Raw genomic sequence first — 21,481 nt, 5'->3', positions numbered from 1 at the left:
CGTTGTCTGTCGTTTATCTTCTCTAACCGCCCATCTGTCCCGTTACTTACGGGGCGGAAATGGAGCGTTGTGGAGGAGGAAGGGTTTGGGTCAGTCCGGGCTCATGAATCACACGTCCATGCTGATCACAGTGATGCTCTGTGATCGCTCTGACCCTCAGTCACACAGTCACGCATACATGAACACGCACAATACTACCACTTCTATACTGACTATATGTGCTCAACTGTAACTAGAAGTCAGTCAAGCGAGGCTCCCAGTCACATAGCGTAGCGTCATCGTTAGCTATACGTCTGACTCAATGACCCTGATGCTGTCTTCTTGGACAGCCACAAAGAACCTGCCCCACTTCCAACTACAGTTTGGAGTCACGATGAAAAACTACTGCAGGGTGGCTCGCAGCACAGGAAAGCATAACACAACACACAGAAACATGAAGTTACACACACAGTACACACAAGATGTGATACAGTCACTTAGTGTCGCTATTAGTAGACTTCTTCTGTCCATCTTACAGAGGACTGAGCTTAAAGAGTAACTTAACACCAGACTGAAAAGCAGTGCCCTGTCTGATTGATAATAATAGGTCTGTTTCACCGCTAGCCACCACAATAAGTTTCCATCCACCATTGCACATTTACATTTCAATTGAAAACGTGAGTGGAACTTCTGGGGAAATAAGAGGAGATATTATATCACAAACAAGATGGCAGCAGACTAAAAACATCTGACACGTTTTGACAGATAAAGATAATTTGTGATTAACCCAAACTTCCTAAATGGTTAAGTTGCATCTCACCACTCTTATCTCAGCCTGACTAAAATGTGTTTCAGTCGATGGAAATGGCATTCATTTGCATTTTCTTTAGCAGATTTTTCTGGAAATGTAGTTAATTTTGCGCAGTATTTGGATGGAAACTTGGAAGTGATGTAACAGTCTACTGATACACCCCTGAGTACACTTCTACATCACAAGGTAGAAACCCGCCAAAAAGGTTTTCAGGGGGGTGTTAAACTGCCATTTAAAGATACCCTGCAGAGTTTTCATGTCAATTAAGACAATTTATGTTTACATTCAGAATTGATCACATAAACGTAATTGTTTGTATCCTTGAGGCTCACAAATATGTTGAAAGCATTGAAACAAGCGTTGCTTACATCCATGTGACCTCAATAATTTATGCTCCAGTGCTTAAAATCTCAACAGGGTGCCTTTAACTGAAATACTTAAAGGATAATCCCACCAGCAGTGACTTGTAGAAGAAGTTCATTCTTAGTTTTTACATTCAAATTATTTGATCATATCCCAAACTGTTTCTGGACAGATTCTGTCTACAGGAGACGACAGTGACTGTTCACTATTTCAAGTGAGTTGCCAAAAGGCATTCGGGGAAATCCCATCTTTATACAGAAATGTACTTGTTTTCCCTTTTTATTGTAGCGGAGATAAGGCATCACTCTCTTTGTGACCCCCAATACATGTGTGTTTGTGTGTGTGGCTCATGTCTTTTTATAATCATCATTGACAGAATGTTACTCAAGAGAGGTTACAGCCGCCCACTCACAGAAACCAGCATCTCCGTGGAGAATCTGTGCTGATATAGGCAGTGTGTGTGTGTGTGTGTGTGTGTGTGTGTGTGTGTGTGTGTGTGTGTGTTTGTGTGTGTGTGTGTGTGTGTGTGTGTGTGCGTGTGCAAGCGTGTGAGAATGTGTGTGTGTGTGTGTGTGTGTGTGTGTGTGTGTGTGTGTGTGTGTGTGAGAATGTGTGTGTGTGTGTGTGTGAGAATGTGTGTGTGTGTGTGTGTGTGAGAGAATGTGTGTGTGTGTGTGTGCGTGTGTGTGTGTGTGTACACAGGGGTTATTGCTCTCAATAATCTCAGAGGTCATTCTGCACTCCTGAAGTGAATGCATAGTCCTCCTTATTGCTGTCTCTGTCTGTCTCTCTTTCTGTCTCACACACACACACACACACACACACACACACACACACACACACACACACACACACACACACACACACACACACACACACACACACACACACACACACACACACACACACACACACACTTTCTGTCCAATATGGTTAAGAGCATGTTGCGTTATCTAAATCTGTTACAAAGAGAGACAGTCAGATCTGGGTTTATTTTGCTCTCAGCGTCCTCTCATCACTTCCCGTTCTTCCTCTCTGTCCTCATGTTGGTAGACATCAGTCTGTCACACCTGCATGTTAGGCTTGCTCAGATCCCCATTCCCCTGGTTCCCTCCTCCTCCTCCTCCGCCCATCCCTCCCCTGTCATCCTCGTCATCGCTGTCCAGCTCCTCGCTCTTCCTCTTGCTGTAGCGCTCGTACAGCACCATGAGCACGCCCATCACCCAGGCCGACACCGTGCCGGCGGAGAAGATGACGAAGCCGATGGCGATGAAGAAGAGGTAGTCCCAGTAGCCCAGGCCTTGGTGGCAGTCTGCCCGCAGCTGCATGCCGACCTCTGCCAAACGCTGGCCCGCCAGCTCTGGGGGACTGTGGCAAACCGTCTGGCCTTCATCTGTAGGTGAAGAGGAGGGAGGGCAGGGAGATAGAAGAGAGGAAAAAAGAGAGAAGAGATTAATGGTGAAATATGTAGTATAAAAGAGAGCAGTGGCAGAGACTAATCAGTATATATGTTGAAGATGAAGGGCAGAATATCAGGAGAGACAAGGGAGTAAAAAGGTAATTACTCTAGAGGAAAAGGTGTGCAACAAAAAGATGCCAGAACACACACACACACACACACACACACACACACACACACACACACACACACACACACACACACACACACACACACACACACACACACACACACACACACAGCCGTTAACAATGCAGTGATAACCTTTGTGATAAATGATCCCGAGAGACACTATAGATTTCCTCTGGGTAATGTAGGTCTTTGGTGTCTAGGGCATCATTATTATGCTGCACACACACTCTCACACACATGCACAGAAAGGTGACTAGACTTGACTGCAAGGCTCTGGCACACCATCCCTCCCACCCCCTCATGCACATCATTATACACTAACAAATCACTCTGCAGCAGTGGGGAGATAAGGAGAGTGTTTTCTCTCACAAAACATCTGCCGTTGATAATGAGGAATATGATAATGACTGCCTTCGGACCACAAGGGGAGGCAGAAATACTACAAGCTGTTTGAATGCTGTTAAATGTTTATTTATGCTGTTTGATGATTCGCCACAGAGAACTCTAAGGTCACGGGCGGCTGCAGAAGCTGGTCAGGATTTAGTCATCAGCGCGTATTGTGGCCTGCTGCATGTTTTCTGTGACTTTGCAGCATTAGCATAAACAGTGCCCCTCCCATATATTAAAAAGCGTGAATGCAAAGTGTTCAAAAGAAAACAAAAGCGGGCTCTGTATGTAGTGTGATCTGAGATAAGCTGTTTTCTATCAGTTCATCTGACTTCATCTCTCGTTACCAGCTATTTCCCACACTCCCGCCCTCCATGCATGCCTAATTGTACTTGCACTACCCAAGAGGAGAAGTTTTTTTCAAGCTGGGCGCAGCGAGAGAGATAGGACTGAAAAGAGGGGAGTAAAAGAGAGAGGACAGACACAGAAAAAGACAGATTGAAAGGATGTCAAAGGAGGACCGATTTGGCCACATTTGCGTCCACGCGGATTTAAAAAAGAGACAGATTCAGTGAGGCTGTCCTCAGAAGATGAGAGAGGAGGGAAAAGAAAGGAAGAAGACAGTATCTGGCTGCAGTCATGTCCGCTGATGGATAATGGCCGTTAACAATGTTAATTAAACTGCACTGATCTACCAATAAAGCCAAAGGTCTGAACATAACTGAGCGATGAGAGGAGGATGAGGAGACTATGATCTATACTTCTCTGACTACTTGCCAAGGCTTTGTGAGCGGTTAAAGGCAAAAGCTGAGGCTGGAAATTGTGAAATTGTAATAAAACCAAGGAATCTGTACATAGCACAAATGTAATTTAAACCTTATCCAAATATCCTTCGTCACAAATTGAGCTTACATCGACTGTTACCCCACGATAACCCTAAAACAGATTATTCAGCTGTATGTATGCAAGGGTTCAAAAATACTAATTAAACCAACCGTTTGTTTTCCCCAAGGTCTTTACAAGCCTGTCGTGGAAAACGTCCACAACATCTGCAGGGGTTTGATAAGGTTTTAAATCAATACCGACTTAACGATTGTCTCACCGGGGGGCTTGGTCTCAGATTTAAGGAGACAAGATGTTCTGATGCTGTCGCTGTGATGGTTTGTGACGTGATGGTGTGTGTAGTAATGCCGGTAGAAGTAAATGAGCAGGTGGGTATTAGGTTATTAAGTTAGCAATTAGGAATATGATGGAGGTCGTTAAGGGGATTAGTGATTGTGATGCGCTCAGATTTAATGGGCAGTTATTCAGAAGAAACAGATCAACTGAGGATGAACCTTAGCCCATATTGAACCGCCCCTCAGTACGAGGAACAACGTGCAGCGGCTTCCCCAATCTGCCACTTTCTATTAACCTCCTGCGCCACAGTTTCTTTCTTTCTGTATTTCAGCGCAGTTGCCCAAGTAAAATGGGAACAAAAGATGATCCTGCATGAAATCATCAATAATTATGGAAAATACTAAAAGTGGTGGCTTCATGCATGCCGAGTGGTCACCAAGATAAAGAACCTAATAAATGACACATGCCTGTTATCATTGAGTGGTTAAGCCTCTCAATTGGGACTCATGAGTGATAATCAGTGTCGGAAGTAGATTTACTAAAGTACAATTTTGTAGGTAGCCTACTTACTTGAGTATTTTCCATTTTCATGCTACTTTTATATAACATGTACTTTTATTTAGTTTGCAGATAAGATTATGCTTACGAAATGTAAATCCTCTGATACATTGTGAAGTATAATCATAATTACAATGTAGTGTTAAAAGTTTATATCAGTAATAAACACATGACTACATCTCTGATTATGATACAGAATATGATATCATAGATTAGAAAACTATAAAGTAATTAACTATTATTACATATTTTAAGTACATTATGATGTAAAGTATTGAATGCAGGAGTTTATAAAACGGACAAGTCAAATCAAGCAATCTGATTGGTTCTTAGCCGTGATATACTGAGCATATACCACGGGTAGAATTGTAAGTTACTTTTCACAACAAGTCAGTATCCCTCCGCGTCTGAGAAAAACAGTATACCGTTGGGCAGTTTGCTTTTCATACTGGAGCAAGAAAGCAGCGGAGAAGTAACGGGGCAGAAGCTGGGCAGAAGCCCTCCTTTTTGACGCAGCGGTCCAGACATAGACATCAAACGGCAAAACATATTCAGTGTGCAGTTCCTTTGGCATTAGGGCAGGGATATCTAGATACTTTTGAAGGTTTACATAATGAATTGTGCTACTTTTAAAGCAAGCAAAGATGTTTTCAAATCTGTAATCAAAGAGGTCCGCAAAAACGCTATCGACAAATCAGATTGCTTGATTTGACTTGTCAGTTTTATAAATATATTTAAATTTCTTCCGTTACGAAACAAACTTACAAAGCATAAAATGGAAACATTTAATATTAACTTCGACCTCGGGGGGGGTCTTACTATAGTATGGAGGAGTGGATTGAGCAGTTCCTATCTCCAGAAAAAAAAAAGCACCTAAACTACGACATGCAGAGCTAGGTGAAGAGCAGGTAGACCAACTGGAAAAGTAGCACCACTCAAAAGCTTTCTGATGCGGGTCTTGAAACAAAGCAGAGAAATTATGACCGTTAGTGGCCAAAGGTGCGAAAGCTCTCTCCAGAGCTACTGGAAGCCCAATCTCGGGGTCCGGAGAAAGTGGAGCAATATTCTCGCCACGCCAAGCAACAGCCTCGAACAACCTCAACCTATACAAGTGACCACGTAAGCCATGTTACTGATGCTGGACAGTTTTTCAGTGGCTGCACAATAAACAGCAACATACACATTAATGTAAATAAACAGCCAAATAATGGATCAACGCTCTCTGTCTAATATGTTCGCTTGCTGTTAGTGTTGTTGCATAGCAACCACCTTGCACTATGTTTTGTGCAGAAGGCAACGGAGGGACTATTTTATTTTGAACATCATTATTTACTAATAAAAACTATTTAAATTAGAGTGTGTATTTTTCTTTCATATTGCCACACTTGGTAACCGTTTTATAAAAGCAATAGCTCACTTCAGGCCGTGATATATGCTCATTATATCAGCCTGTCGTGAGCTATTGCTTAATTAACTTGTAACAGAGTCTCTAAACTGTAGTATTGCTACTTTTACTAAAGTCAAATGTAGTTCTTATTCCAACACTGGTGATGATGACTCTCGTAGAAATTGAGCAGATGCCTCTACATCTAATTTGTAAACAATCTTCTGGTTCTCCTTTATGGAAACAAGTAATCAAAAGTACCGGTGAGTGGCTTCTTGAATCACTGCCAACATCTCCCAAGCTGGGTCTCCAAACCAGAAGCATTACCTGCATGGCTTCATTAAAGGGTTGTTCTCCACCTTTTCAAAAGAAAATACGCTGCCCAAGTTTTTGTTCTTTTAATGGTGTTTGTTTGAATGTTAAACTTTTAGTATATTTATATTAGATATGTTGATGTTTTGTTCAGGTGCATTGTTGTCTTGCAAGTGGATTGCAAAGCATTATAATGAACCTGCTCACGCCTCTCTCTTTTTATTTCTCTAATGGTTCTCTCTATTTATTTTCTATTTTTCCCTCTCTGTATCCCCATCAGCTCTGTCCCTCCGTCACTGTCTGTTACCATCTGTGAAGGTCTGCGCTGGATAGCTGATCCGTTCGCTCTCATTACCGGGCCAAGCTGGCCTCAGGACAGGTGTGAGGTTTTGTCTTCTCTATGCTGGAGCAGTGAGCTACAATCAGTGACTCTACAAACACACACAGGTCCCTCGGGGTGTTTGGATCTCACCTCTCTCTCCTCAATCAATGTTCCCTGCACCTTGCGACAATTCAGACTATGTCCACAGTTGTTGGCTGCATGTTACTGCTGTCTAGCCTCCTCTGACATATCTCTAAAACAACAGTGATAAAAAATGCATAAGACAAGTAAACCCTGTCTCTCTTTCTCACCTTAATGTTGTTACCCAGCTTGTCGGTGTTGTCCTTAAGACAATTTCTCTTGAAGAATATTTGTTTTGCCTTTACACAGCTTGAAATGAACCAACAGCTTGAAATAAACCAAACTGTCTATTTAAGGAGTCCAGATAAAGCAGAGCCTAGTCTGCTCTAATTGGTTAGCTGACTGGCTCCGTTGTGATTGGTCAACGTCTTAGAGATGTTCCACCTCTTAGCCTATCACGTACAATGTGTTGGAGTGCTAGCCAATAGAAGCGCGAGTGTTATAGTGATGTCATTACGTTACGGAGGTAAACAATGGAGTCCAATGGAGGTGTTTTAGGCAGGGGGGGAGTGTGTATGAGAGAAACACATTTATTGTTTATTATCTAATCTGAACGAATCATAGTTTATTGATATTTCCATTAAGATTATTATTTTTTGGGCTTTTTTGCTTTATTAAGAGACAGATACCTGGAGGGAGGATAGATAGAGAGGACGACATGCAACAAGAACCGCAGATTGGATTTCAACCCAGTGTCATTTCTATGAAACAGTCTTACTACATGTCCTGCCCAAGATTTTTTGGCCACCCTAGAATTTATACATTTCGGGGATCTGGGTCCTTGCTCAGAGGCATCTCAGTAATGCACCAGAGGGAAACTAGTCCCTCCATAGGTACCAGTCCACACTGTACTTGTTCCACTCAGAGATTTACCCCGGTGACCCTCAGGAACCCAAGCCAAGACACATCCGACTGATCTACTGCGTTCCTATGCGAGAGAGTATGCCAGTGTCGGCCAACTCCAGCTAAAATGTGCCCCTATTTCAACTTGCCTTGGCACTTATTCAGTATGCTTACAGATAATTAAAACAGTCATACATTTCCTGCATATGCAGCACTTACAGTATAATATGATTTTATAAATACCAAATTAGAATAAGTCGAGTGCCTCAGAAACTAAACTGAAAGACATTTTCAAGAGACTATGTCGAGTCAGAAACTCAGAGAGCGAGTGGAAGACCGAGATAAAAATGTGTGTGTGTGTTTGTGTTCTCTTTGTTACCGCAGTCTAGCTACAATGTACAATATAATTCAAGCAGTTTCAGGACAGTGGCTGCAGCATTGAAGAATTCACACTTTATTGCATGCATGCTGCACTGCAGTTTCAATATTCCTCCACCTTGAACAAGCACTGGCCAGAAAATGCTGCAGCATAAGATTGATACAGGATGGCAACCACTCTACCCTCTCATGATCAGATAGGTCTTTGGTCTTTGGCAACAATAATCTTCTCTTGGCCTTCGCTTATTCACTGTCAGACTCTAGTTGGGGAAGTTGTCTAGTCCCTGCTTTCTCGTACAACAGCAGGATGCAGAGCGTGTGTTTATCTATCTATTCTCCTTGTGCTGTCACCCATTGAGCTTCTGTTGTGCGTGGTAGCACTGTGTTATTGTAATATTCCCAGGGTTGTGGTCAGTGTGACACCATCTGGCCCGTGACGAAAAGCAGGAGGCCGGACACAAAGCCCTGCAGCTGTGTGACACACCACAGCTCAGAGGCTATTAGGACAAAAATAGTACTAGGAAATGAAGTGCAGATATCAGAGGCATAAACACACTTAACTTATTTAGGGCCACACAAGGGACAAGCACTCAGGCATTACACACAAGCAGAGCATTCCATTAAAATGTGAATTGGGACCTAAATGTTTTTCTTCTTTATCTAAAAGAGAACGCTATCCAGTGAGCCCAAATGTAGGTGTTTATGTGTGTGTGCATACATTTGTGTGTGAGTGAATCTCTGAGTTGCTGCCACCGCAGCGGTGCGATGCGGTCTCTGTATCAAATCATCAGCCGGAGGCTTTCCAAGCTCAGCACTGACACACTGACAGAGAGCAAGGCTCATCACCATCAGGACTGTTTACCATTCAGGGCTGAAGACATCTTGCACTCTTTTATGAACTTCCCTCCTTATTCCTCCGACACTGCCACATGATACTTAAAAAAGCACTGAGCAGCTGAATAACAATAATTTTCAGGCTTTTCGGACTACACTGTGAATGTAAAAACATTCATGGGGTACGCAGGAGTTCAAATCTGGTTCATTGTTTGCATTTAATGCTCATGCCTGCATGTACACAGTATGTTCACATTACACAAGTACACTGATGATCAGAGCTGTGAGGTATTAACCTGCGAGGCAGAGAGCCTGTCCTGTGAACTGGGAATAGAGCTATTTATAAGCAGATTAATTATGCCGATGCATATGGTAATCAGTGTGGCTGTGGTCTCGTGTAGGGGGGGGGGAGTCGGAGGCTGCCGACACAGGGGCTCATCATCGCTCCTGCAGGCGCTCGGTAGCTGACCTTGACCTCTGACCTCCAAGTGGAGGACGCTTCTGAAAATAGGTATAATTAATTAATAAGGCTACGATTTGAATCAATATACTGAGCTTACATTTCAATATATTGGCAACCCTATAAACAAGGAGCTACATTGAGTTAATCTTAAGCAAAAGATATATAAAATAAATGAATAAGCCATTGTCATTACTTTCTATAGTTGTAATATCTTGTCTCTCAGTATAATAAGCACTTCCTTGTGTTGTGCAGATGCAATGCAGCGCTGATTCTGGTCTTAACATCTGCACCAATGTAGCATGTAACAGTAATGTGTTAAATGTATATGAGAAGTGGAGTTCAAAGTTTTTACTGAGGATATGAGACATGGGCTGGTCTTCCCTATTTAGATTTTCTGTACAATATGAGTTTTGACATATGATCTCATTTTTAAGACATTTCTGTTAATAATCAATATGAATATTGCATCATGTTTTAAAGACTTGCCCTCCCTTTTGATTAGTTTTTACAGCCTTTGGTTTTAGTAAAGAGATGCTGTTGATTCAACAAAAGTTGACAAAGTTCACAGGGTCCGCTTTCTATACGCACCAAGTGCATTAGTGAACTTTTTGTAATAGAAATATGAGATAAAGACACTTAAATGTAATGCTGAAACAATTGTAACAGTATAAAATGGACATAAACTCAAACATATTTAAAAGATGACTGCTTGAAAGGAGCCTGTGATATAAGATGTATGACTTTTAAAGCCCCTCCTTTCAAAATGAAGCTCAAGTACTTGGCCAGATAAACGCATCATACAGGGGTTGGCGAAGACTAAGAATAGCTGACCTTCTCTCCATCACATCCACTAGGGCTGAATAACGCACGCCTTCTGATTCCTCTCCTCTCAAATATGGCATTAGTCAGATTGCCACCATCCTTCTTTCCATCATTTCTCCATACGATCCCTTCTTCCTCTGGCAGAGGATGAGTGAAGGGAGAAAGTGAAGGTCAGATAGCAACAGCTCTCTCTTTCCTCTTCCTTTATCATTTATCTTATCAGTCTTTATCACCTCACACTCTTCATTCCCTCTCTGGCACGTTTAGCACGCATTCTCCTTTCCGCCCTTATCACTCCATTCCCTTCTTCTTCTACGTCTTTACATTTTCTCTCAGTTTTGCTCTGTCATCTCCGCTCTCTTTTCTAATTTTATTCTCTTGGATCCCATATTGGTTGGACACACACACACACACACACACACACACACACACACACACACACACACACACACACATACACACACACACACACACACACACACACACACACACACACACACACACACACACACACACACACACACACACAAACACACACACACACACACACACACACCTGAGCTTTCTCCCCTCTGTGCCTCAGGTGATCACATCTCAAACACACCCACACTGGCATCCCATCAATCTTCGAGCTTGCACCGCGAAATGCACAGAGACATAAAAACATACACAGCCTGCACTACAGTGCAAGTAGGCCAGCTGAATTCGATATGCTTCCCCACACCAGATGGGTCTGAGGAATAGTTCCAGCTGATAAATAATGTATCATCTACCTGTATTAAATTGAATCGATGCCTCCTTGTCATAATGAATGTTTTAATGGATTTGAGTGACAGATCTGGGGCACAGACCAATTCCTTTGTACCCTGTTTGTTCTCCTTCCTCTCTGTATCTCAGTCCATCTTTTTCTGTTTGCCCACATTTTCAATTCTCTCTGTTTTATCTCGTTTTTTTTGTCATCTATTCTTTTGTCACGTTATTTCAGCCTTCTCATCTCCTCTCTGAAGAAATCTCAAATTCACTTTCATTAAGATAAATCAAGTTCAATCGGTGTAAAAACCTGTTTCTGAACCTGCAGACCTCTGGTTCTCTTTCTCTTATTATGAATATTTAACTCCTGCCCGGTGCGTCCCCTCTGCCTTGGCTCTTTGCCTCCGGTGTGTGAGCTGTCCAGGGCACAGACGGGCAGCCAGAAAAACGTTCCCCAAAAAGTGGAGCCATAAGACCACCGACTCTGCTAGCCCAGGACAAGCCCCTTACATCCTGTGTTTGTAATTCAGGTACTTGTCAAAAGTGACCTACAGTGAGTACGGAAGGTCCTTCGACAAGCTGAATAACTTTTACGACAAAGAGTTGGGTAAATTCCCGGAGTATAGACAGGTGATAGAGAATATTTGAAGTTGTTCAGGAGAGGAATATCTGAGTTTTTACAGAGTTTAGACAAAAAAAATGTAAAATTGCAAATCTACTGTACTGTCATCACAATAACCAAGGCAGGGTCATAGGTCTTCCCTATTTAGATTTTCTGTACAATATGAGTTTTGACATATTGTATATTGATCTCAGTTTTAAGAAATTTCTGTTAATAATCAATAGGAATATTGCATCATGTTTTAAAGACTTGCACTCCCTTTTGATTAGTTTTTACAGCCTGTGGTTTTAGTAAAGAGATGCTGTTGATTCATGTGAGGAATATGAAACCTGACATAGTCCACAGGGTCCGCTTTCTATACGCACCAAGTGCATTAGTCAACATTTTTTAATAGAAATATGAGATGAAGACACTTAAATCATGTAATGCTGAAACAATTGTAACAGTATAAAATGGACATAAACTCAAACATATTTAAAAGACGACTGCTTGAAAATGTAAAATTGTAAATCCACTGTACTGTCATCACAATAAACAAGGCAGGGTCACATCAGGCCGACTGCCAACCAGTAGCCATTATCTTCAAGGAACCCTTTTCTCTGATTAAGTGGCATTTTGAGTTTTTTTCCAAGCCACATGAGAGAGTTACGTAACAAAACTCCAAAGGAACCAAATAATCTTTATCCAAACCAACTGCAAAGTGCAAAAAAGCTACATTCTTTAAAAGGCTGGGTCAAAGGATGTGGTCATGGTTATCTAGAACAAACTACTGACATATATTAATATTTATTATCTTATTTCTCTTTTATAAATAAGTAAACCTGCTTTATTGTTATTTTTTGGATGCAGAACTCAAGCTTAACATATTGGATTAGGTTTATCATGGCCTTATAAAAACGTTTGCCTGAATACAAAGTGTGCAGCAGATTCAATGCAATCTTTAGGTTTTAGCTTTTTGTTTTTCACAAACTCCTGAGGAAACTTTTTTGTCTTTTTTTCTTTAGCTGGTAAATGCTCCTATGTTCACCACCTAGTCTCTTAATTTGTTTCTTTCTGCTTTTTTGGGGCTCAGCATGTTCATTTTAAGAGCTTCATCCCTGTAAACAGCGTCTGCTGAAGCCGAAAACAGCTATGAGCATCTTGAGTTGCACCTTCGACAGGTAAAAAATGAGTTGTAACTCATTATAAAGTTCTATAAAGCCAAGGAAAACTGCAAAGGTGATGATTATCTGAAGGTTCAAATTGTGAAATTGTTTTCAAATTCTTATTTGGTAGATTGCTGTTATAAGATATATCGAGACACTGATCGCAACTCAGACTGAACATTCTAAATGTCTGGATTCTCTTTACATTAGACTCACATCCCTGCTGTTATCACTACATGCTCTCTCTCTCTCACACACACACACACACACACACACACACACACACACACACACACACACACACACACACACACACACACACACACACACACACACACACACACACACACACACACACACACACACACACACACACACAACACACGCACACCCACACACCCACGCACCCACACACCCCATTCACTCTGTTAACCTGGTTCATGGTTTGTTTATAGTGCCATATCGATATGTGCTTGGTGAATCAAGAGATGAAGTGTGTGTGTTACAGTGGTGTGCGTTCCTGATAGATTAAGGATCAAACTCCCCTGGTCACATTTGAGACTTTATAGGGTAGTGTGATGCTAAATACATGCTGTGATTGTGTAGATATTCGCTTGGACTCTAACCAGGGGAAGGCGGGAAAAATAAACTCAACTGTGGGAGTGTTGTGTCACTTACGATTCAAAAGCCCTTCTCTCAAAATATTGTTCTGATGTTTTTGGCAGAAATATGTTTGTGTAAGGACCGGGCTTTGGTGGGATGAATAGCAGAGCAGAGTGCCCACAGTAAGTGTGAGTGAATGTGTGTGTACCAGTTTCTGAGCATACTTCACTGAGGTTTGAAAAGTTTAGGTGGATCACAACTTTGGGGAGCTGCTGCATTTAAGTGGCCTTCCTCTTAAGCTCCTTGTGTCTTGTCTTTTAATCTCATCCATTTCCCAAGGGCCCCAGCCTCAGGGTCTCCCTTAACCTATAGATCACACACTGACTCACACACACTTAACTGGAATGAGTCACTCGCAAACACACACACATACCCAAACATACACACATACACGTAAGTTGTCCTAATGGGAGCATAGGAGTCCAGCTTTTTTGAGCACCATCATTAACAATCTGGACTGAAAGGGCAAAGCACAAGACGGTGGAGGCACCAGAGCGCACATGCAGATGTTGTTTATGTGTATGTGTGTGTGTGTGTGTTTGTGTGTGTGTGTGTGTGTGTGTGTGTGTGTGTGTGTGTGTGTGTGTGTGTGTGTGTGTGTGTGTGTGTGTGTGTGTGTGTGTGTGTGTGCGTGTGTGTGCGTGTGCGTGCAGATACGAGGGCCTAGCCAGTAAAAAAACAGGTACAAAAGGAGACAATTCTCCTCTCAGCATTAATTCTGCCTTCAGGACCCTGAAAGACATTGCAGTAAGATCGATGGGGTGTATCGACAGCTATTATAAGCAGGGACACATTGTTCAAAAAACAAACCTCACCTGCTAGGACTAAGCTCAATTAACATTTACCATCAAAGATCATCTGAGCTGAGAGGCCGATTGTTGGTGATTTCTTGGGACACTTAATTAAATTCCCTGCTGTTAAAGGGATGCTTTCCAAGTAACACAACTGATTTATTGGTGCGTAAGCCTCTGACATTATTGAGACGTGAAGGGCAGTTTGAAGGGATTGTATTGCAGTAGGGAGCAGGGTAATGAAATCTTCAGATTGCTCTGGCTCTGAGGTTAAACCATTAACTCTGGAGTGTGTTTGTGTGTATATGTCTGCATCTGACTCTGGGAAGTGCACATGGAAGTTTGTGTGCATATAAAGGGAGAGCAATATTGCAATACGTGGCCCACCATCAGGGCCTAATTTCACCAAGTGCCCATAATCAAATTATCTAAATGGGATGATGTGACAGTAGCAAATGATAACCTTGAAGCTTCTCTGGCACAAAGTCTAAACAGAGAAACGGTTTGTTTACTGGCCAGAAAACCGTGCCAAACTACCAAAAGAGACCACCTGCAGGAGGTCAGACTGCTGCCACCTGCAGGGGACAGGCATCAGTTTACAGGACACATGTTGGCAAAGCATGCAGAGAGGAGTTTCTTTTTTTACTATTCTTGGCAGTCACTGCCATTCCTTAATGGTCATTAAAAATGAAAAATGTAAATCATCTTTTTTTGATAAGTTCACCCTCAATGCCCTTGTGTGGATGTGTTGGAATTGACAATATGTTTGGACTTCTCGCTCCCTCCATCCATCCTCACCTTGGAACTTGAAGCCCTCTATCTGCACCCACAGGCAGAGGTCCTCCGTGTCACAGTCGCAGCTCCAGGGGTTTCCGCTGAGCCCCAGAGACCTCAGAGCAGGCAGGGCGATCAGGCTGCTGATGTTCAGGGCCGTCAAGTTGTTCCGGCTCACGTCCAGCACCTGCAGAGCCATGTTCTCCGAGAAGGCATCCGGGTGGATTTCCCCCAAACACGGGTTATCCGTCAGCCGCAGCATCACCAGAGACGCCAGGGGCCCGAAAGTCCGGTCCTCGATCTGCAGCAGGGTGTTGAACGACAAGTCGAGGTAGGCGAGTTTCCGCAAATTCCCGAAGGTGGACTCGGAGATCTCTGTTAGAGAGTTGTTGCTGCAGTCCAAATAGACCAGATCGGACAGGTAGTTGAGCTGCAGCGCCGGGAGGTCCCCAATGCGGTTGTTAGAGATGATGAGCTGCCTGGTGGCCAGGGGCAGGTCATTGGGGAACTGGGTGAGCTCCTGCCCGGCGCACTGGACCACCAGCTGGTCGTCGCACACGCATCTATCGGGGCAGCCGGCTGTGAGAGCCGGGGAAGGGGTCACCCCCATCACGAAGATAAAGAGGAAGAGGAGCCGGAGGGACTGGGCGCTGGGCTCGGGCAAGAGACGCATGACGAGGCCGCCCAGAGCGTCATGAACTCCGGCAGAGCTGGACCAGGACTCCCCGGCGCTCTCCGGGCATCCTGCATGGGTCTGAGGAGCTGAGCGAGAGGCGAGATGGCTGCTCTGGGTGCCTGGCTGTCGCTGCCTGAAAGCCTGGCTGCTGTTTATATCCAGACTATCGGTCAGTCACTCACACGCACTCTGGCGCGCCTCGCACGTCGCCACAAGACATCATTTCAGAAGGTGACCGAGAGACGCTTATCGCTCCATGGGTGAGAATCGCGCAGCTTACCGGACTTTGTCCCTCCTGAGAAGACCACAGAACCGATGACGGTTGACGATCACCCCGTCGGTGACTCATGTTGGGTCATTAGTTGTTACCAGCAGAGTGCATTGTTTATTTAGTTTCCAAACAATTGACTTGACATAGGCAACAATTCCTGAATCCTGGATGTAGACTCCACGCTGAAAAATCTCCTGGCTCACATATGTCCTTGACTGTGATGGTGTGAGTGTGTGAGGGTCTTTGGTACACGCTGTCCAGCAGAGAAGTCGCTTTTTTTCCCTCCAGGAGCGCGATGGAAAGCGCGTCCTCCCTCTGCGCGCAGAGCTCTGTGTGTGAGGCTGTGCTGCGCGGTGTGAGACTCTCTCGCTCTTCCCTCCCTCTCTGCCTCTCCATCCACACACACTGCAGCTCTGCACACACACAGAACTACCTGGTGTTTGTATTGCACATGAGTTGTGCCAACGGTGTTATTGCAATGGTGACGTCACCAGGTGTTACTTTCTTTAAAAAAAACGAAGAAAAGAGTGCAGAAAAACCCAAAAGCTTTATTTGCACGAATGGTGTGGCCAAAGCAGGTCAATCAACCTTAATATATAAAAGAGGATATACATTTTATAATTACGTCACATCTCATTATATCTGATTACATGGCTTCTAATTGAAATATAATGAGCGAAGTATCACTGTTCAAGTCGGCGTAAAATACTTTATACAACCATTCTTTATACATGTTACTGTCTTTATCTGGATTGAGAGAGAGTGTGTGTGTGTGTGTGTGTGTGTGTGTGTGTGTGTGTGTGTGTGTGTGTGTGTGTGTGTGTGTGTGTGTGTGTGTGTGTGTGTGTGTGTGAGTGTATGAGTGTGTGTGTAGAAGCAGCCTCTTAGCCATACACAGATTTAACAAGCCTTATCTCATGTGGTCCAGTGGCTAATTTCTCCTCATTCTGTCCCCCAGCGGCTTGTTGACAAGATAAACCATTCAAATTGGATTGTGTGTGTGCTTATTAATTAATTATTTTTGGCATTCTACATTTTTTTATTTGTGAAGTCCCGCAATCAGCTGTCCACATTTTTTGTCCGAACATTGGACGCTGATGGGATGTTGATGTCCACCTCTGTCTTTGCTGCCAACATCTCATCACTTTATCAATCAATGTGATCAAGAAAAGCAGTTCAAGTTAGATTTTGAATAGAGTTGGCAGATACATATAGAAGTTGCCATCCCAACCCTAGATTTTCCATGCCATTGTGTTTCTATGATTATCAGAAATATGAATGATCATGATTATTATTCAAAGGGAACTAAATATTCTTGTAAAAATATCCTTATTACTGATAATGTATTACCATTTAAAAGTTGAATCCAATATTAAAAGCCTGCTTTCTTTAAGGGTCAAACTGAGGTAATCCATCTTTCAAAAGCATAATTAAGACCAATTAAACCACTTTTTCCAGTTTTTACTAAGAAGTTATAACATTAAGATATTAAGGACAGACATACTGTGGAATATGTTTTTTGGCTTCCTTGATCATTTTATAAATACAGCAGCTAGAGCTCACAAATGAACACGTTATACCAGGTTTATTTCATTACAAAACCCCAATCAAACGTACAAAAACCCCAATCAAATTACACCAAATGCTGCTTTATGGAGGATTATGTGACCAACATATTTTATTTTCCTGAGATGTAACACTATTCCTTTAAAGTATGGTTTCCAATCTGGACTCGTCTCTTTGATGTTAGAGAATATTTCAAGGGGTTGTTAAATGATAATTGGGGGAAGAAATTATTAAAAAAAAGCTAAAATTCTGCCGGAAAATGCCTCGACTAGAGTAATTACATTCAAACGGAGTGTACACAATTTAATGTGGTTTGGCTTCATAAACAGAGTTTAGTCTAAAAACGTTATGGCCAAGTCAGAATTCTGTACCTTTTTTTCTATACAACAGTTTAAGCTAAAAATATGGAACCTAAAGATAGATGGGAAATGGGAAACTATTCATAGCAAAATCGTTGGACAGAGGGAATGGACAACATGTTAATTGTGAAAACATTTGCACTTTGATACTGACGGCATCTGTACAGCTTATACAAGGCGACGATATCTTCAGACTGATACATGATTATTGAAGGAAAGATCCACCGAGTACAGAGCAGCCTGGAGGAAAATGAGCCCATTTGATCAGTGTCCCTTTCTGCTTGCCCGCCTGCTCCCTCTGTCATGGGTTTGGCGTCTAAATGGCCCTGCTAGATCGTGTTCGCAGATACTTGCCTCAGATCAGAATCATTAATGTAACTTTCCTCTCTCTCTGCTCCCAACGGTGTCATCTTCCAGACATGCTGTTGTGTGTATCCATGTGTATACGTGTGTAAGTTTATACAGTTATGTGACAGTGACATGCTAAAGGAGGCCTTGAGTTATACGTTTGTGTGGTACCTGGGTGTTATACATCTCTGCATGGATGTTCGCTGCCTTTGTGACTTGTGATCGTGTGTGTGGGCTATGTCTTTATTTTTTAATAAGGGTGTATGCAGTGTCGGCTGTCAACTGAAAGACAGCCGGTCTGATCCCCAACCTAAGGGAAAGAGCAACCTGCCATCAGGGGTCCGTCACCTTTGCTTCACACCAATTACATCAAATACGCCATTCCTAAACCTAATAATGACATGTTAAAGTTTTCTGTGTCCCTTTCTCTTCTTCCATAGCTATGGCTTCTCTTTCCTTTCCCTTCCTCACTGTGGTGAGCTTGGTTGTAAATCTTCTCCCCTCTTGCTAAACTGTCTTTCAGGCCGTAAGTCTGACTCCATCCGACCAACTCCATCATTTTAATGTAATTGAACCGAGATTATGATCCTCTATCAGTCACCCAGACTGCCTTTATAGTGGCTGGTCTGTTTCTTTTTATTTTTGCCTATAAGGCTTCAGTGTTGCTATAAAGAAAACTGACAGGAAATTGGTCCAATTAAGTTTGGGATTACTTTTCTACAAGCAAAAGCCTTGCATTTAAATGTTAATGTAAGTACAAAAGCATTAGCATCAAACTAAGGAAACAACTAGAATACTCATTATGCAGCCTGGAACATTTTAGAATGAAACTTATTCTGCAATTTTTTAATATACATTTTTGATTCCTTCCAATCTATTTAATGTTGCTAATGGTAAAGGAGGATCTGATTTAATAACTTTTAACATTGCTGGGTAAGTGTTACTAGATTCGGACATTACTCAAGATGTATGGCACAGAGAAAAACTATTTTGTTAATAAGATCAATGAATTGTTTGTGTTGGTCTAATCATGAGGTTTGTTGAGAGAAAGTCAGAGTAACACCATGCATTGATATCGGCCAGTTCTGCAGTATCAGTAGCTTTAGTACAGCCCCTGCTTCTGTACTCTTTATTTACGTTAATGTGCTCACGTGATAAACACATTTGCATCCCGTAAAACAAACATTTTCTCTTGTCTCCATCACTAATCCTCCAACTACAGACACTCATACACACACACACACCAACACCAACACCAACACAAACACATGAGAACAAAAATAGCAGTGTTGCACAACTGTTGTTTTCTTCCATGGTTTCATAAGTAAATTACCTCGTTACATGGGTTTAAAACAGCCCGGCCTGAGGGATGTTTATTTTTTATGTGTATAGAGCAAAAAACCATGAATCTAGACAAAGCTGAAAACAGAAAACTACGTGTGTTAGTTTTACAGTATGTCTATCTGAAAGTTACAGAATACAGTATTTATTCTACCGTACTATATTTAGTTTTACATTCTGTCTTATCTTATTCGATCTTTTATGTTTCTATCAATCATTTTTCCACATCTTACTTGCACCAGTATGTCTATTGCAATAATTTCTTGCACTATTTGATGTATTTTTCTTGTTATGCTAAGTGTTTTGTATGCTGCACTGCCAGATTTAAATTGCCAAAACTATGCTGTAGCTATTGTGTATGTTGCAATAAAGCAATCCAGCCATAAAGCATCTTAATACAAAGTCAGACAAAACGATCAAATAGAGTGCACTGGCCCCGAGCAGAGCACAGTGCTAACTCGCTCTTGACAGACAGCTCCAGTAACAGGACCCCACTCACTCCCTCTGACTCATGCCCGGCCTCGTGCCCCATCACCAGGCCCGAACTCAGCCCTGGGCTCGGATGAGTCTGCGACCGGAGGCCTGTCTACGGAGGTCTACAAACAACTCGGCTTCCTGCCTCTGAAGGGACAACATTTATTTGGGAAAAGGGTATAGGTGCAAGTTTCAAAGATTAAAATATTCAAAGGCTTTACTGTCACATGCCGCCCAGTAGCTAGAGTGTAGTTATGGAAATGAAAATCTTAAGTCCCAGGCTCCTCCAACAATGCATCATAAATGTATATAAAATATAAAACAATAAAACAAATTTAAAACACAATAAAATAGTGCACGAAGAAACAGAGTACAATACAATTATGCATCTTGCAAGACCAATGTGCAAGTAAGGCAGATGTAACAATATACATGTCAAAAGAAAATACAATAATCTAAATGTTGCAGAGAATGTTGTAAGTGAAAAAGTAAAATGCAGGAGTCTATATCCCTTTAACTGCCAGCACCACCATTTGGTAGAGCACATTTTGTGTCTTGATATCTTGTTGAAAAGTTGAACTCCATCTGATTCAGCCAGCTCTACCCTTTGGTTGACATGTTATGCACAAAACAACCTCTAGATGTCACTGTGGTTCAAACAGAATGCCCTTCAGCTAGCTTCAACTGAGAAAGTTGGCAATGCTAAAAATCACTGCTGAAGAAATTACTCTTTTTGGTCAACTTTTGTAAGGTAACCATATCATTTTTGACATATTTTTGTGGCAGGGCACTGACTGAACATAATTAGATAACTTGATGCACAAAAGTTTTAACAAGGGTGTAATTTTTTTTTTTTTTTAAATATGCTCAACCAATCGGTCGAATTGGCCTTTTATGGTAAGCTAGCAATATGACTTTTTGAGAGTTTCAGAGATGTTTTCCAATAAAATATGGTAATTACGTAGCTAGATTCATGGTAATATTACTAAATATAGTACTGCCTTATGAGTCTCAGAGTGAAAGAGTGATAATAATTTATATAGCACCTTTCATGCATGGCATTCAGCCCAAAATTGCACACATATGAGCAAGTTAGGCCAACACAGGATATAGACATTTGCTGTTAGGCCAGTGGTTTCCTGTTAGGCCAATTCAGCATATACAGTAAGATGAGATTTTTATCATGAAAAACCCTTGACATTACTTTTTTCCATTTTTTTTTTTTTACAATTATAATTTATGATCTTTTATGAATATATCTGGTTGTATATATTGCTCATTTTCTATAAAAGAAACAAATGTATTTGAGTTTGATGCATACAAACACTGTACTGTTATATGATGATTGTTGAAAATGTACTTTTACCATAGAAGGCCAGCTCGACCAGTTGGTA

At 42.0% G+C, this 21,481-nt stretch overlaps 1 protein-coding gene across 1 annotated transcript; it reads right to left on the bottom strand.

Moving 5' to 3' along the window:
* Positions 1 to 1,836: 1,836 nt before the first annotated feature.
* Positions 1,837 to 16,936, bottom strand: lrrc52 (leucine rich repeat containing 52). The gene is made up of 2 exons (XM_079648716.1): positions 15,077 to 16,936; positions 1,837 to 2,546 (listed from the first exon to the last, which is right to left on the bottom strand). The coding sequence occupies exons 1-2, from the start codon at positions 15,723 to 15,725 to the stop codon at positions 2,218 to 2,220; spliced, it is 978 nt and encodes a 325-aa protein (XP_079504842.1). The 5' UTR covers positions 15,726 to 16,936; the 3' UTR covers positions 1,837 to 2,217.
* Positions 16,937 to 21,481: the final 4,545 nt, after the last annotated feature.

The sequence above is a fragment of the Notothenia rossii genome, assembly GCF_949606895.1.
Source record: "Notothenia rossii genome assembly, chromosome: 1".
Classification (NCBI taxonomy): domain Eukaryota; kingdom Metazoa; phylum Chordata; class Actinopteri; order Perciformes; family Nototheniidae; genus Notothenia; species Notothenia rossii.
Note: the sequence above shows the minus strand (reverse complement) of the source record. Positions and strands in the feature narration are given on the sequence as shown.